Raw genomic sequence first — 13,372 nt, forward strand, 5'->3', positions numbered from 1 at the left:
TAGTTGACTGGGATCCACTGCATAGAAGAAAGGCCATTATAATTAATATATACACAATACAATATGAACAAAAAATTAAGAAACACCAACACCAATGGCAGCATGGGAATGGCTTTAGCTGATTACCACATGTAAACAAATTAAGAATACTGCTGAAAGAGAAAACCTAGTGGAAATAAAAAGGAAACACCATGATGACTGAGAAAAACTGTGTAAATCCTGGGAAGCACAGCTTACATAAAATCTGTGTTGGTTGACAGGTAGTGGACTGTGAGTTGGGCATGTGCAGTAGTTTTTTCTTACAGCTCTCTAAGTTAGTGTGACTGGGATTGTTCCACCCAGCATGAAGGCTAATTATGATTAATGAGTTTTTTATAATACTTGCTGATAATAAAATCTTGTAATTAACTAAACACAGAATTCTAATATAAGATAATTCTATCTTTTGCTAGGAATATCCCTTGCCTGATAGGGAGGTATTTCTAGTATGCCACAGTGACTAACCATAATATGCACCATTGTATCTCTTTTCACTCCATGTAGTTCATATACCAGTTGTTTACCATATAAATCACATTTTTAAGACTCCTATATCAGATTTGTTATTCATATATTCATGAAAAGAAACAGTCTCATCATAATGAAAGCATAATTCAGAATTAGAATAAGGTGTACCTGTATAGCATATCCTGAAATTTAAAACACAACTTTACCATCTGAAAACTACATCAAAATGTGATGAAAACCACTACTGCCAACTATAAATAAGCTTACCTCACACTCTAAACCAGAAGGTTTTGTATACGCAAGTCTTCTTTTCAGTGCAATAGTTCTGTCTCTTGTTCTGGCCAAGTTCAGACTGCCACACTGTTTAAAATCTGTAAAATGAGACATTAAATGACTGCAGAAGTGTGGATAGCTTTTCACATCACCTGTATGAACAAATCACTACCTAGTCTCATTCTTCATCAAGGTGAAAAATGCAAGTCAAAATCTTGTTTAGCTAATGGAAAATTTACATATCAGCAATTTAACTGGGGATATTATCCCTGGGGAATATTAATTATAAGAAATGAGCATTAATGAAACTACATGAAACAAATTACCAAAAAAATTTGAGAATAAAATATCTTTTTCTTGTGTTAAACCTTGGAACATGGTTAGAATAGAGAATATACAATTTAGGCTGAAGGCCAAATGCTGGGACCTATGAGGTCATTCAGTGCTGAGACAGAAATTGACAGTAAAATGATTTGAAAGGTCTAACAGGATTCACCCTAGGTTTTTCCTAGTTATCGTGCTATTTCATTTATTTCATTTTTATATGCTTTTTTACATTCAACAATATTCTGAAATATTTCACACATGAATATTTTATACCCATTTCAATGTGTTGTGTCAAGTAAGTTTTGCTTCTGGCAACTTTTTGCTTTTATTAGGTGAGTTCTCATCCCTGAAATTACTTGCAGAGTAATTTTTGCTGTCAACTTCATCATATTTTCTATAACTACTGTACATTGCACCTTCCCAACACAGTAAAAGCTTTCTATACAGACAGAATTGCTCTCCAATGAAAATGAAGATCTTATTAATTAGCATACTGCAAAACCAAAGAAATCTAAACTTAAGAATGACAATGATTTAATAAGGTGAATAATGTGAACAAGGGCAATCACAGCAAAAAAATCCAGGCATTCACACCAACAATAAAATGCTGGGAAGACATACATGTATACATGTTAAGGAAAAAATTAGTAGCTTCAGTCTAGAATCCAGTCACACAGGTGCAGTCCTGCCAGCTGATTATCATTTCCTTTCTTTTAGTCAAGGACCGAAATGCCTATTACTATTCTAAACAGCAGAAACATGGGCATTACCAAGGAAGAGGACGATTTTGAAAAAATGGGACCACAGAATTATAACATTCATGGCCAGAGTATGGCAGCAATATCATATTACAAATGAGGAACTGGTGGAGAGATATGGTAACAAGATGCTGGAAGAAAGACCAAGATCTTAAAGACTGAGATTGTTTGAACTGATAATGAGAAAGAATGAGAGACAGTTTGTTAAAAAGGCAGTAGATGACCAGTAGGAAGGCCCAGGAAATCTTGGAGTAACAGGACAGGTGTAGACCTAAAAGCCCTAATGGGCATTCACACAGAAAGATCACAAGACAGAGAAAAGTAGAGAATTCATTTTGGCTTTAACCCCATAAAGGGAAAAGCTGATGTAAAAATATTTATGGTGCCACTGATGATGAAATGCTAAGATTAAAGCCCCATAAAGGGAAAAGCTGACATAAAAATATTTATGGTACCAATGATGATGAAATGCTAAGGATTATTTCATAACCTAAAAAGGGGTTAAATTACAAGTACGTAATGGGTCTGCAGTTGACTGTGAAGAATAAGATACTCTTGCTTGTTTACATGCGTGAGTCAATTCTTTAGTGGTGAGCTGCCATAGGTGAAACAGAACAAAATTGTATTCACATCATTAATCATTTGGCTTTATGGGGAATGGCCAGATTAGGATGTAAAATTTTTGCCTATTGTGATATAACTATACATATCTATACCATAACAAGAATAAAGGACATCATACACATTAATTTAAGTCTCCAAAAAAGCATTAAGAGCCCATTTCATTTTTAGTGCATTTTAAGAACTGAATTTCTAATCTTATACTAACTGCTCTGCATAAACTGAACTAATATGGAATGAGGACTTTAAGTAGATCTTCAAACATCTAAAATGAAATCTTAATGAAAAATCCTAAGTTTACAAGCTGCAAAAACTTAATTTCATCTTCACCATCACCAAAAAATGTCAATTTCAACTTTTTAGATATGGAAAAAATTTTTTATTCATCATTCAGACAGATCTTGGCCTATTGTATGTGAAATTTTAACATAATTGTAGAAGGACAATGGGGTAGCAACAGTTTTAAAGTTGTAGAGGCCTGACTGTGGGCTAATTCTGATGAGAGTTTCAAGGCAACTAAACTACTTCATTTGATGTCATCTAGTACTGATGGAAAAAATGTACCATTAGTTAGCGTGTATGTTACCTCTTTAATAAAGTGTAGTAACTTTTTGTAACAAGCAACATATTGTACTGACCCAATACAGTACTGGTAATATGCTCCAGTTTGAGGAAAGCTGGTCATACATCACCCATAACAAAACTATCATGAATTTGGACAAATTTATTAATGAACACAAAAATGAAAGCTGCAAGAAATTTTTCAAAAAATTTTGTTTCATTTCCAATTTCCATTGCATTTTTACTGGCCAGCCTCTTTGAAAAAACAGTAAGGTAGTAGTGATAATTAAAAGTAAATAGTAATGAATACATGTTATATCTTCAGTAATCTAATCTTTACCTAAATTGTAACCCTGTTCTTGCAAAGTCTTTATAAGATTAACAGAGTAGGTGACAAAATGTCTTTCTGATGATGGCTTGAATAACCCCAGGACACCAGAACCATTATGTGAAGTACCTGAACCTATCCTGGAATATAAAAATGAATGTAAATATTAAAGAGCACTTAAATAAAATGACAAATTCCAAAATGTAAATAATTAGGAATGAAATATCAAGGACTTGAACATCAACTTTGATGTTCAAGTTCTTTTTTACTTATAAGCTAGTTGGTGTTTCTGGATTAAAATACCATTTCATATGTGACTGAATGATAAGCATCTAAGCATAGGTTACTTTAGATTACAAATTACATGGTATTACTGTTAGCTGCAGAAGCCTTTTATGTGTCAGTGTAGGATACATCACAGGATCTCTGATTTTCTTCAGAAGGCCCGACCACCAAAGCATCTGATAGGTTGAAGGGCTAATGTAATATTCATAAAATTCTTTTCTTTTAAGTCTCTTCCAAAATAGGAGTCTTAACATTTAAAAAGAAAAAATATCCTATTCTAGTATTTCCTAACGTATTAAATAAGACTTAAATTGCAAACTTTCTCTGCCAATGGATTATCTTAGTAATAGCAAAACAAGGTTTTGTAGTCATTTAAAAAAACATTATGGCTAGAATTCATTATTTGTCTGAGTAGTTAGGATGTGACTACTCTACACAAAATTTTATACATACAATAAAATAACAAAATCTGGTTTTTTATATTGTTTGCACACTAATTAAGACACTTATATCTAGCAAGAACAGCACCTTTTGGAAGTAGAAGATTGGTTCATTTTCTTCTGAAACACCTGCCTAATTATAAATCAACATCAATCTGAGTAACTGCTGAAAGATCCAGGTTTTGTGAATTTCCAGAGGCATTATTCTGTTTTAGAAACCAAAGATACAAAGATACTAAGAGATAAGAGATTAAGATAAAGAAAAACTAAGGTAAAGAGGCAAAATTTAAGAACAAATTCAGAATAAGTTTGGTATTGCATTTTCAGTTAATATTTAAGTATTAAGGTAAAAGAACAATAAACATAAGGTCTAAAACTTACATACAAAATTACTTTTGCTACAATATTATAGTAACCAACTAAAGAAAACATGAAGGACTCAGAAAACATTTTTTGAGTGCCTTTAAATGAAACTTTAATATCCATGTTATCATTATCAATAACTTCACTATATGATAATCAAGCATAAGACTTTTGTCTTAAAATTATATCACAGCTAACACATTACAATACTTGGCAAAGATTTGGATCTTTTGAAGACTGGGGGGGAGGGGGTGCTTCAACCAATTATTCTAGATTTTTTTAGTTTTATTTTACTGCTTACTCATGCTGGTCCAAAACTACGACATCAGTCCACCCATCACGTGTTAAATGGTAGGCTATGCTGTTCCCCACAACACCAGCACCACAAATTACCACCTAAATAAAAAAAAATAAGCATTGTAAAACAAAATTAAATATAATTCCAAAAAGAAATTTTGCCTTAAATATTGTTTAATATGTACTTAGAAATCTAACTTATTATAATTTTTGTTTCATAATTCACGTACATGTACTGTTTACTGTTGTTCAAAGTACCAGTAGACCATCCAAAATGAATTACTGCTACTTCTGCAGTAATGAGACAATCAGCAGTGGTTAAGGAAAATGACATGTGAATTATCATATGAGGTATACCCGAGTTCAGTGCCAAGCGGCTTGCCTGGGGCAGCTGGGGGCACTCAACATCACCTTCTTTCTGATATGTTAGCATAATTGACTTGAATGTCTGTGACACTATTTGTGGGAACTGGGGAATCTCCTGTCACATTTACCGGGTAGTTAGTCATATTCCCCTAACGACCTTATAATAAACATCCTCAAACTATGGGCTGTGTCAAAGCCTCAATATCATGGCCTTTCACAACACAGGTATCAGTTCCTTGCTTAAGGTACAGTAGTGTACAATGACGCAAACTTTGCTCTGCTTGTTGGTGTTTTTAACTTATATTCTTTCGTTGGAGTCATTTGTTATTAATTAAACAAGTTTATCTATGTATATTATGTAACTTACCACTTCCTAATTAACTGCTTATCTATCATGAGCTGTATGTGTTATAATCTGCTTTTTATTGTATATTATACTGTTCTAATCACCTCTTCTTTACTTCTTCACATATGGGCATTCCACTATGTAGAAGCTTGCAAAGCAATTTCAAGGCCATACAGCTCATTCTAGAGTGTAAGCCAAATAATAATAATAATAATAATAATAATAATAAGGGAGGCGACCTTCTCTGAGGGCTGTAGAAACAGCCATTATTTTCAATAATAATAATAATAATAATAATAAATATTTGTATTTCCTATTCTTAAGAGTCCCTTTCCCCATATCTTTATAAAAGTAATTTTACAAACAGAGACCACCATTTCAGGTTTTTCAGCATTGGGTTAAGAGGGATAAACGTTACTCTACCTCTAGTCACCATTTCTACACCAAGCAACCTGAGACATAAACATCACAATAAACTCTTGGGTTGGTTTTGAAGTTTACAACTTTCCTTCAATTAATGTCTTGGGTTCTCTACCGGCCATAGTGACTTCTCCCTAGGATCCCATACTAACTCCACTTCCCATGAAGTATGCTAAAAATGAGGAACACAGATTTTCTCTTCTGATAACAACTGTTAAAACTCCTGACTCACAAGCCCTTTACCCCCAATTTACACTGGACTCTAACAAGTCACAGGCATATGACTATGCTGGTATTGTATTAGATTAATTCCAAGATAACACACACTTTTCCAGGGTTCTGATGCAAAACAATCTTAATTCAAGGAGCCCACCAAGTGTGATCTCTTTCTAGTTCTCTGTAGTTCCATGAAATCTCCATATGCACCAAATAGAAGGATATCAATGTAAGAATAGCCTGCCAAAACAGCTTTTATTCTAATATGTGTTCAGGCTAATAGAGCAAAATGCATTCTTATTCTGCTACAACTATAATACTTCTGTAGTCGGCACACCTTTCATTTTCTAAAATTCATCAAGAAGACACAATAACAGGGATGTTTAAATAATATCTCAGAAATATTTGCTCCTCCCTATCAAAAATTTACTTGGAATAATGGGAAAGGGCTTTAAAGACATACACTAAAACTGAGTCCACTTCCTCAGATTAGCACTAAAAACCAGGAAGGCTGGAAAGCCAAAAATTAATTACAACAAAATCAGCAGGACCCCAAGAGCAATTTGTTTTTTATTTAGCCAATATTGGCCAACCTCAAATGTTATACAACAGGTTATGGTACAAGCAAGCATCAAGAAGACAAACTTTAGTCTGTGTAAACTTCACTTTCACCAAGTGCAGAGTATGGTAGTTATCAATGAAGGTGGTGTCCGTACAATTTCCCAACTTCTACCTCAGGGATTTCACTCATTACCACTGTTAATAAGTCCTGCAGCTGTACCTCTATTCCATACCAAACAGGACTTCATATCATTTCACCTTCAGGGATTTCTACTCTACACACTCTGTGACACTCCAGGTGGGTATTCACATCTCCACTCTAATACCAGTCTCCAGACTAGGGTGAACAAATCTTGCTAATCTTGGATCCTCCACCAACTTCAGTATAGAACAATACCAAGTGCCTGAGGCAGTCAGCTCATAGCCCACTTTTGGGATCTTACTCATTTTGACAACGCCATCTAACAAGCCATCTAATACAGCTCTCTGGGTGGGTTTCATTTCTTCCCTCTAACCCCACAATTCAGTTCTCAGTGAAACAGACCTTACGAATCTTTGCTTGTCTAATTGTTTCAGGTTAACATCAGGAATACCATTACTCATCACTACAGGTGAACAGGCAAAGACAGGCATGGCTGACCAAATATAGTTCAGTCGGTACAAGAAAAGTACCTACTTGAAAAGTAAGGTACCATAAGGGAACAGTTACTACAATAAACAATCCTGGCAAGTACAGTATAGTTCTTTCTTATAGTGACAACAAAACAGCAATGCTACTTTCTATTTCACATGCCTTTATCAAAGTAAATATTTAACTCTAATATGGGAGAGACTTGTATCTTTACACATGCAAAATATTTATGAAAAGCAATCAGAGACAGTGCTATGCCACCTTGAAAGTAGTGCACACACTCACTGATGTACTGAAAATCCTGGATATGCACCATATGAGGACCATTCATCACCCTGCTGGTATTAAAAATATTCTCCTTTTAGGTAAATTCTTGAAGGTAGCTCACCATCCTTAGTGTGAAAGTATCATGTTTAAAAAGCAATAGTTTGTATTTTACATTACAGTTCTTTCCAACGTAAAACAGGAAAAGAGAACACATTTGCTATTAATTAAACCTGAAATACATTCACCTATACCTTAGAAAGAAACTTGACATAATAGGAAATGACACTGTTGATTTTAGTGTGCTAAATTATTTCAGACTAATTTAATTACCGTACTTTCTTCAATTCAAAAATACTGTACAAAAAATTGTACCTGAGCTTGGGTGGGGAGTGAAAACACAGATCTAACACTTGTGGCCAGAGGTGTTGTAAATTTATATGCATTCTTCGCCGGGGAGGTAGATATTTGACCTTTCAATCTTGGCAAACCAGGTTCACCGGATACTTTTTGAAGCATCCGGTTCCCAGAAAGACACCTTTTGAGCATTTTGAATGCTTCATAAAGTTCTGCAACCTGTAAAGATAATTTATTAGAAAAAATTACATAAAATCCATGCTTAAATAAATTTTTCCACAAAATAACATCTAAATCTATACTTTTCATGTGCTATCATCTGGTTTGAAATAAAACATTTAAAATTAGAAGTAAACCAAAACTAAGGATATCTAGTTAAAAAAGTATGGGTTAAAATATGGGAAGGTAGGAATATGTATTTTCTCAGACATCTTTTTCATTACTGTTCTATTCAGAACTTCCCTCTTCAAGTTCATGAATATGCTCTTCACCTAAAGACAAAAAAAAAAAAAAATTAAAGAATTTTGTTTAGAACACCCCAGACATTGCCAACTAGCAACCCTTACTCACAGAGAGAAGTTTTCCACAGGAAAAAATATATATTACAAAAGTTGGCCCAATTGGTCAATTAGCTAAAAAAAAAAAAAATTTGAAAGATGGTTTATCTGGCTCAGTCCAGATCCATTATGGTGCTCCTCTACCATCTGGCAATCATTTTGCAGTTGCCTGGGACAAGCCTCTTAACATCCAAGATTCTGATAAAATCAACCGAAATTGGGCTGCTTGGGGAGCTTTATAGAAATGTCTACTACTAGTCATGCTAGCAGACCATCAGTAGAGGATAGCTTGTCGCCAATTCATAGTTGCACCTATTCTATGAACAAATGATGAAACCAGTCAACTAGCTTTCCTTACTGATGTATTTTTGGTAAATAATATCGAGTAGGACGACAACATGAACCATGTATACTATTTTGCATACAGTTTATCTTATGGTCAATGCACTTTAAACCAATCCAGATAGCATAATTAACTCGTTTTTTGGCTCACTGCGGACCTAGGGTATAAGCTATCTCAGAAATGTCTTTATAGAACAAAGGGGCAAGGGCCTCAGTAGTTAGGTCAACGAACTATACCCTAGGTAAGATTAGATTAGGATGTATTAAGTTTTATGGGAAGTTTTGGCAAAAACCATACTTATATCCCCCAGTTTGCAGTGGTTGGTTTTTTTTATCCACCCTCACCAGCGTTTCCCACAAGGGTCCCCAAAATTTTTATAACAGACTACACAAATGAGGGTAGAACTATATAGTAGCTCCGCGCGGGCGAATGCCTTCCAACTTAACTTTTTCTACAGTTTTTTGATTGGTAATTATGAATTTACTTTTAATTTTTGGCGCTCGACTGTAATTAACCTGTAATTAACCCCTGAAGTCCACCCAACAAGGGGTTTCCATACCCGATCTTCACAAGATTGCAGTTCATATTCCGTCCGGCAAGTGTAATAACTTGTTAACGTATGGGTACCCAACCCCTCCCAGGCCAGTACTAAACACGGCGAAGGGGCATTCCATTTGGCCGACAATAAACAGATGCACCGCCAGTATCAGAACCCCTAGAAGTGTAGAAAAAACCAGTTGAAAAGGTAAAACCGGGCGCAGAGCTAATATATAGAATTACCCAAATGAGTACGAGGCAACTGCATTCTACCCGACTAAGTCTTTAAAATATGGTTCATTTATCTGTCCAGAATTTAAAGTACCACTGACACTGCCTTCTGACCATACTGCCATTTGGAGGCCTGTCCAAATGATAATCATAGGTCTATGACTTACGTTCCTTGATCCCTGAAGATAACTTTCACTAACTGTGATGCTACACAGCTAGAGCTGAGTGTCAAAATGTAACTCAAATCGAACAGTGGTGTCTGCTTCATGTCCTCAACATTTCTCAAGCTTTTATTTTTTTGTAATTACAAAACGGCGTAGACTGGCACAGGACTACCTACCTAGGCTAGTCTATTTTAGGGTTCATCCTCGACTCAAGACCAGGAGACTCGTGGGCTATTTCTCTTGAAATAATAGGCCAAATGCCTGTCTCACCAATTTACCATGCCATTGCCATTATCAACAAGAGAAAGACGAAACGATTTAATAATTTAACTAAACCTCGAAGAGACCAACGTAGTTCCTCAGTCACTATTGTACGTAAAAACAGAAAATGTCCGGAAAGTTACGGAACGTTTGTAAACAAATGTCTTCTTCTTCATCATTATACTTCTGCAGAAATGAAACCAATAAAAACAAAAACAAAAAACATATACACATGAACCGTACGTTATCAACTACTGTAAGTTAAGGCGTCTTAGGTCCTTGGCCAAACAAAAAAATTATTAATCCATTCAAATCATATGAGGACTCACTATTATGTACACACATATTAAAACACATCCATGCTCCCCACCTTTCACTGACGTTCATAATTGTTACAACGAATTTATAAAATAAACACAAATTTTCCATTGGATAATATCTTAAAACAACTGCTTGTGAAAAATCCATTAAAATGACCAAGCTATGTTCTAAAATAAAATAATCGCCGTACAAAAGTGCATAAAATTAGGTTCAGAGACTAAATTTAATTATTTTTATTAGTTCCTTAATTTAATTCTGGTTGTAGCGTGTTTAGTAGCTTGAGTTTATATAAAAATGTTATGAAGTATTTGTTCTTCTTTCCTGAATATCTTTTACTTAGCGTTTTCTTTGCAGATTGTTCAAAGTACAATACACTGGCAATTCTTCAAATTTCACTTTTGAATATTTCTTTTCATTTTACCTTTTTTTTTTTTTTTTACAATTTACAGGTAAGCATAGGATATCCCACTACAGTGTATACTTTAAACGGAGTTGAATTAATTATCTTAAATTCATATAAATATAAATTTACCCTCCTATATCTAATTGTCACATATCCCATCACCGTCTCCAATTTCCTATTTTTACACTAAGTCACCTCCATGCTCCAACAGCAGGTTTAAAGGCCCCTGGACACTTGATTTAATTTTTCCTTCACCTTTTGACACGTTTTTATCATTCTGCATTATAGAAGAGTTTTTCTTCCCTGTAGCAGATAAATAATATTGGTAGGGCAGTAACTGTACTGTACATTGCATCTGTCAGTTTACGGCCTAAAATTCCCTTGTGAGCTGGAATCCACTGTAGTTTTACATGATTATAATTATCTGCTATTCACGACAATAAGTATCTCCTGTATATTGTAAACAAATTGCTTAAATCTTTATACATTCAGTTTTTATCGTCGAAAGAGAGGTCTGCAAGCCTGTTAATATTTCTCCTTCTCTGACACATATAATTGCCGTCTGTCCACTTCAGTGGATGAAGAACAGAGCATAATGCAACATTCAGAAGAGCTGCAGATGGATTTACTCTAAAACTAAAGCAAATAAATTAGTACTCAGAATGTGGATGAGTTTAATCTAACGCTGCAGTAAAACTCAAGGCTAGGAATAACACAGGCTGCAGTACCAGACCAATTATTATCCGTGCTCATTTCTTTTTGAGGTCCATCCATTTAGAGAACTATTAATTGCGAAAATTAAATTCTCTCGTCTTAACGAGCTCTTAAAGAAACTTAGAGAACTGGGCTCTTCTCGAAAAATGGTATCCATTGGGTCATAATCAACTTTTATGAAAACGCTGCCGATTGACATATCTGGGAAATGCCATTCCTTCTTGAATGCGTGCTTGACTTTACATTTCACAATTAATTACGTCTTACATACTTTATATATATATATATATATATATATATATATATATATATATATATATATATATATATATATATATATATATATATGTGTGTGTGTGTGTGTGTGTGTGTGTGTGTGTGTGTGTGTATTATATAATTTTTACGGTTCTCCACGATTAATTACGTTAATTAGATAATTACTAGGATAAGCCTTGAATTGCACGCACGGCGGACACCCATGAATACCAAATAATACATATAAGAATAATGGTAGGTCGCCAGTTGAAAGCTTTGGTCAATACAAGATACTACTTTATTGCACACAACATAAGCAATTCAATCAAAAGAATATTGATTTAGCTCTTAATAAAGAAAGTTACTGGGAGACTCAACGCACCACAAAATACATTACTGCTAAAATCTATACCACAACGGAATTTATATCCCCTTGAGGGACTCCTTTGCAGTTACTGATTTCTGGAAATGATGCATGTTGACTAGCCTGCCGCAATAAGGCAGGAGTCTTCCAAGCAAGATGGTTGGAAGGAATGAGAGGCTGGACAATATAACACGTGCCTGGCAACAGAATGATCCAGGTAAGGCTTCGTGATAGATAGATTAATTCCTCAGCATTACTGACACATGGGAGGAGTGAGTAATGTCTTCACTACTACGACAAGAGACAATTAATTCATTTACTTATCACACAGAGATCACAGAAGCAGTAACAACGGGTTCTTTAAAGAGCACTTAATGGGGAAAAAATCGGTGAAAAGAAAGTTAGAAATTCAGAAGTACACCATGGACGATTCTGTGCAAGTACACATTGCAACAGTAGCAGGTTAGGGGCTTGTCTTCATTAACAACGTTTGGCAGCTTGTCGCCAAGGTCGCTTGTGACCTAAGTTCCAGTTTCTGGCACGTGTACCTCGACAAAGACAAAGGGCACGTTTGGGCGTGTAGAAGCAAGAGTCTGACTCAAACTAGAGCTGGGCTAAGACTGCAGGGCATCCGGCTGGAAGGAAGCTGTTTCTCCCATAGCCTCTGGACTGACGCTACTGTCTTCAAAACAAGGTCTCCAACGACTTTCTGAAACATTCGAGATACCAGCAAACAAAAGGCACAGAGGGAGGTTTATCAAGGTAGACCTTCTGGTAAGGGGGAATAGCTACCACTGAATCTGGGAATTCTCTGTGGTGAACTCTAATCTAGCTACCTGGTTTGACCCTTTTCGAAAACTGTCCCCAAAAGTTCAATTTGACTCTGGCCCTGGTTGTCTATGGTATGCCCCCTACTCGATGGATGGGAGTTTGACCCCTATTTTGGCTAAGCATAGAGACAGCACCGGTGAGTACTTATTATTATTATTATATATATATATATATATATATATATATATATATATATATATATATATATATATATATATATATATATATATATATATATATATATATATATATATATATATATATATATATATATATATATTACAGTTGTGACACGGGTTAGTTGCTGTAATGCAATATAAATGAAGATAAGCCTTGAATAACACTCACCGTGGACAGCTGTAAACACCATAAAACACATGAACAGACAAAATCACATATAAGATTAATGGTAGGTCGCCAATTGAAAGTTCTACTCAATATAAAATTCTACTTTATTGCACACAAGTTAT

The 13,372-nt window shown here is 34.9% G+C and overlaps 1 protein-coding gene across 6 annotated transcripts in view; it reads right to left on the minus strand.

Annotated features, from left to right (window-relative positions):
• Positions 1–10,206, minus strand: part of LOC136835014 (pyruvate dehydrogenase phosphatase regulatory subunit, mitochondrial-like) — a 75,968-nt gene extending 65,762 nt beyond the window's left edge. For 3 of the 6 annotated variants that reach the window (XM_067098046.1, XM_067098045.1, XM_067098043.1), the window contains exons 1-5: positions 9,930–10,172; positions 7,940–8,140; positions 4,765–4,859; positions 3,388–3,515; positions 775–878 (exon numbers count right to left, since the gene is read on the minus strand). In XM_067098046.1, the coding sequence (XP_066954147.1) occupies positions 775–878; positions 3,388–3,515; positions 4,765–4,859; positions 7,940–8,113 (501 nt within the window). In that variant the 5' untranslated portion in view covers positions 8,114–8,140; positions 9,930–10,172. Of the gene's footprint in view, positions 1–774; positions 879–3,387; positions 3,516–4,764; positions 4,860–7,939; positions 8,141–9,929 lie in introns of all 6 variants that reach the window. The other 3 variants (XM_067098049.1, XM_067098048.1, XM_067098047.1) reach the window with 2 other exon arrangements.
• Positions 10,207–13,372: the final 3,166 nt, after the last annotated feature.

This window comes from Macrobrachium rosenbergii, chromosome 54, assembly GCF_040412425.1.
Source record: "Macrobrachium rosenbergii isolate ZJJX-2024 chromosome 54, ASM4041242v1, whole genome shotgun sequence".
Classification (NCBI taxonomy): Eukaryota; Metazoa; Arthropoda; class Malacostraca; order Decapoda; family Palaemonidae; genus Macrobrachium; species Macrobrachium rosenbergii.